At 36.5% G+C, this 4883-nt stretch overlaps 1 protein-coding gene across 1 annotated transcript; it reads right to left on the bottom strand.

Annotated features, from left to right (window-relative positions):
• Positions 1 to 1807: 1807 nt before the first annotated feature.
• On the bottom strand, positions 1808 to 4468 carry TRIADDRAFT_63797 (uncharacterized protein; the record flags this gene model as incomplete). Its single annotated transcript, XM_002110629.1, has 4 exons — positions 1808 to 2001; positions 2038 to 3321; positions 3433 to 3655; positions 4433 to 4468. The coding sequence occupies 3 exons, from the start codon at positions 4466 to 4468 to the stop codon at positions 2192 to 2194; spliced, it is 1389 nt and encodes a 462-aa protein (XP_002110665.1). The 3' UTR covers positions 1808 to 2001; positions 2038 to 2191.
• Between the last annotated feature and the right edge of the window lie 415 nt (positions 4469 to 4883).

Below are 4883 nucleotides of genomic sequence, written 5' to 3'. Positions count from 1 at the left end.
CTGTAGCCATAATCTTGATCTGTTAGCGCACAGAATTGCAGCTGTTATAAGCACAAGCACCGTATTGACACTCACACATTGATAGTACAATACTCGCAGTTACGAAGAGAAAAATCTGCCCAGTGTTTCCAGATGAGAGGCAACGTTTGTTCATTGGCCTGATCCTCACGATTTGCCCGAGTTATCTTTTGTTTCAGGGGGGATCAGGACATCGAGCTAACGTCTCTCTTCGTTCTGAAAATCGTCCGAAAAATCTTTGAGAAAATTATCTGAACGCAGGTTCATGGTGCATACGTACTTTATGGCACAGTGCTACAATACTCGTATACTTGATACAGTCTCTATCGCTACAGGAGTTACAGAACAGCAAGGAATAAACAGACGTACAGTACTAATATTGATGCAATCTTGAGCGTGAGGCAAATCAATAACCACTAGTCAGCTAGAAGTTACTTCACCTTCTTGTGAACCGTCTTGATTTTCGAGATCTACTCTTATATCCTCATGGAACTATAAATACGAAAAATCTCCTATGATGTACAGTATAGTATACAGTACTAGTTGATTGTAATTATACTTTACTGTATATCCAATATACGTGGACACTGTACCGTACAGTATACTGCTGTGAGTAGGCAGGAATTCCAGTAATCTTATGTGAAAATAATTATTTCAGCGTGCGTTTATGATGTAACATAAATCTTTCTCACTAATTTACGTTGACGTACTCTTAAAGCCTTTGGATCGCAAGATCTTTAGCCTGACTGATTACATAATTACCATACGGTACTGTACTGTATAGTAGGCAATATCAGATTGGAATTATTGATATTGATGAAATTGATGAAATTACATCCGAAACCTAATATCCGGCCAATACGCGTATTGGCCCGTACTATTTGCAGTATGCTGCATAAAATGATTAATTCGATTATACTATTGATTGTATGGCCTTCAAAAATTATTGTACCTAAAGTGAGAGTGGAACTAGTAGAAGAGACTATACAGGTAATAGAAAGAGCTTTTTACTTTTATGCGTACATCTAAGGTCGAGACGACGATGCCGCACAAACAGTACATACTGTATACAGTATATCTATTTTCACTGTAGATACAGAATTATGCCAACCATGAAAGAAACATACAGTATATGATTACAACATCGAGTGGCTAATCTGCCCAGTATTTTATGCTACTTTTCTTTATATTCAAAATTTCCTTAAAGCTATAAACTACAAATTCTACGTAGGATTCTGTAGCTCATGTTGTAGTATGTGTATGCGTATAAGATCTGGTAGATTAGGAAGGACTTCTCAGTTATATTATCCTAAAAGCCGCTGAGAAGCTCGTGATATCAGATACGAAACTTGAATATCCTATAAGCTAGAGAGTTGCATTACTATAGTTGTTACGCATTATAAGTTTGTTCCACTTTGTCGCTACTTTATATGATAAATTAGTACAGCTTGGTGCTCGGATATAACTACTGAAAGAAAATATTACATAGAGTGGAGTTAATACTTTTACGCCTTGTTTGTGATGTTATACAAGCGTATGTGAATACCTGAACGTGTAATGATGTTTGTAACTCTGTCCTTAACCAGGCTTAGCTCTAGTTTCTATCGAGGCACTCACAGATTTAACATGTAATTAGACTTTTAGAGTACGTGTATCAGCGAAAATTTTATTTGATATGGATTAATGAAAGATAGAATGGATTATATTAACAAAATAGATAATAAACAAGTCAGATGGTATACGTATTTAGTGATTTATATCGTATAGTGCATATGCGAATATTTTACTTTTTAAGTAGAAATTGATAAATACAGAATAAATAAAACAACGAAATTACTAATATTTAAGTTGTAAAACTAGAATTCTCAAGAGTCTTAAGAATCAAATCACGATGAGCTTAGCCGATCCAGACTATGATTTCTAAATCATAGAGCGTTTTAATTTTACGAAGAATTACCGTATATTGAAGGTGACCGATAATATACCAAAGGCTTTAATAATATTAATTCGCATGAAGAGTAGTATACGAGTATTATGTCGATATAGGTATACTTTAAGGATATCTTATTCCGACATGTAAGACATTACATTATGAAGGCGACACTGTTCAGACTTTATATACTACCCCCAAAATAATATCTTTTAAGTCGAATTATTTAAAAGATGATAATAGTTAGTATTCATCTTCTCCTTCTTCGCCTTCATCGTCGACTGAGTCGGCACCCACTTCTTCGTAATCTTTCTCTAATGCTGCCAAATCTTCACGAGCTTCGGAAAACTCGCCTTCTTCCATACCTTCGCCGACATACCAATGAACAAAAGCGCGTTTGGCGTACATTAAATCGAATTTATGATCTAAACGAGCCCATGCTTCGGCGATAGCTGTAGTATTACTCAACATACATACTGCACGTTGTACTTTAGCTAAATCGCCTCCTGGAACGACAGTAGGTGGCTGATAGTTAATACCGACTTTGAAACCGGTTGGACACCAATCTACAAACTGGATAGTACGTTTGGTCTTGATAGTAGCGATAGCCGCGTTAACATCTTTAGGTACAACATCGCCACGGTATAGTAAACAACATGCCATGTATTTACCATGACGAGGATCACATTTTACCATCTGGTTAGCGGGCTCGTAGCAAGCGTTTGTAATTTCAGAAACAGTAAGTTGTTCGTGATAAGCTTTCTCGGCCGAGATAACTGGAGAGTACGTAGCAAGCGGGAAATGGATACGTGGGTATGGTACCAAGTTAGTCTGAAATTCTGTTAAATCGACGTTCAAGGCACCGTCGAAACGCAATGATGCGGTGATAGATGATACGATTTGCGCAATCAAACGATTCAAGTTTGTGTAAGTAGGACGCTCGATATCTAAATTACGACGACAGATATCGTAGATAGCTTCGTTATCGACCATGAAAGCGCAGTCAGAGTGTTCCAAAGTAGTATGAGTAGTCAAGATCGAGTTATATGGCTCGACTACGGCCGTAGCGATTTGGGGAGCTGGATATACGGCAAATTCTAATTTTGATTTTTTACCATAATCGACTGATAGACGTTCCATAAGAAGAGAAGAGAATCCAGATCCGGTACCACCACCGAAAGAGTGGAAGATAAGGAAACCTTGAAGACCGGTACACATATCGGCTAATTTACGGATACGGTCAAGTACTTGATCGACGAGTTCTTTACCGACAGTGTAATGGCCACGAGCGTAGTTATTAGCAGCATCTTCTTTACCACTGATAAGTTGTTCAGGGTGGAAGAGTTGTCTGTACGTACCAGTACGAACTTCATCTATAAAATTAGAATAGAATACGTTAATAGTGCGCATATATTGCATGTTAATACAATGTACATATAAATACACGGCGTATCCTAAGTGTACTTTGTACTTTCTTTACTCACCTACAACGGTAGGTTCTAAATCAACGAAAACTGCACGTGGGACGTGTTTGCCAGCGCCAGTTTCGCTAAAGAAGGTGTTGAAAGAGTCATCGCCATATCCGATAGTTTTATCAGATGGCATTTGACCATCAGGCTGGATACCATGTTCTAAGCAATATAATTCCCAGCAGGCATTACCGATCTGAACACCAGCTTGACCAACATGAATAGAGATACATTCACGCTGAAATCGATAAATCGTTATAGTTCAGTATTAGATTAGATCTATTACTTAGTAATTAACAGCAATAAACGTTTTCAAATGCTACTTTAATTTATTATCTACAGGAACATTAATTACGTTGAAGTATTTCAAGGTATCTTTTACGGGATCAAGTTAAAGTAAATAGCGGATATTACATGTTATAGACACTCGTTATTGTAAAAGTTTAACGACTTTTTCAGTATGTTTCTCACGCAATCAAAAATATTCTCTATAACTGTTAATCGAATTCTAAATTCTAACCGACTTTCATACGTTATATAGCATAGTATTTACCGTTAATGCTGATACTAATGAATACGATCAAGGCTTACCATTTTAGATGATGATTGATTAATGAAGATCAAGAAAAGAAAATTAGGCCAATAAAGAACTTAACAGCAGAGCGACGGCTGGTTGCTAGCGTATCGAAATGTTTCGTTGTCGTTTTAATCGTACTTTTATCAAGAAATGTCTTACTAGGTGTCTCAGTAAGGGGTCATAAATTCTTTAATCAATCAGCAGACCTATATGGAGGAGTCATGGTAACTAACCAATTTAATTGTACTTCGCTTCTTTGAGTACTCATACTAAAATAGCGGTAACTACCCAAAATTTTCAATGCGATTGAAGTGAAGTTAATTCAGGACGTTAATTGAATGCGATAGATAGCATTCGTGGTGTCAAAGTATCATTGTTACGTTCAGTTCTACATTGCTATATTGTTCATGATTTGTGATGATTACCCACTTAATTTACCCGTGTGAATATATTGCTATGAACTTGCTTAGACATTTCAATTCTTCATCGCTTCGTCCTTACTATTGCTTCTATACCTTTGTGCACATTGTTCATTCTCATTGAGAGGAATCATATGATATCTATCGGTTATTTAATTTATGACGTTATCAGCATAAACTCTAACGTTGTATAGATCTAAATTCTGTCATACGCGTAACTTATTACATCCTACGATTTCGTGAGCTAGACGGAACGAATAACATACGCATACACACTATATCCAAGATCGATTTCACAAGACACATAAGATTTTTACTTTGTGACTTGTAAGTTGTAACTAACGATATGTGGATACATGCAATTTGATTGATACGTCTGCTATTACATTAAAGATATCGATAAACTGCATCAAGTGTTGCGTAGGTAATCTTTGTAATACAGTATTCAAGTATTTATAGATGTAACTCCT

Source organism: Trichoplax adhaerens, genomic scaffold (genome assembly GCF_000150275.1).
Source record: "Trichoplax adhaerens TRIADscaffold_3 genomic scaffold, whole genome shotgun sequence".
Classification (NCBI taxonomy): Eukaryota; Metazoa; Placozoa; class Uniplacotomia; order Trichoplacea; family Trichoplacidae; genus Trichoplax; species Trichoplax adhaerens.
This window is presented reverse-complemented; position numbering and strand designations above follow the sequence as displayed.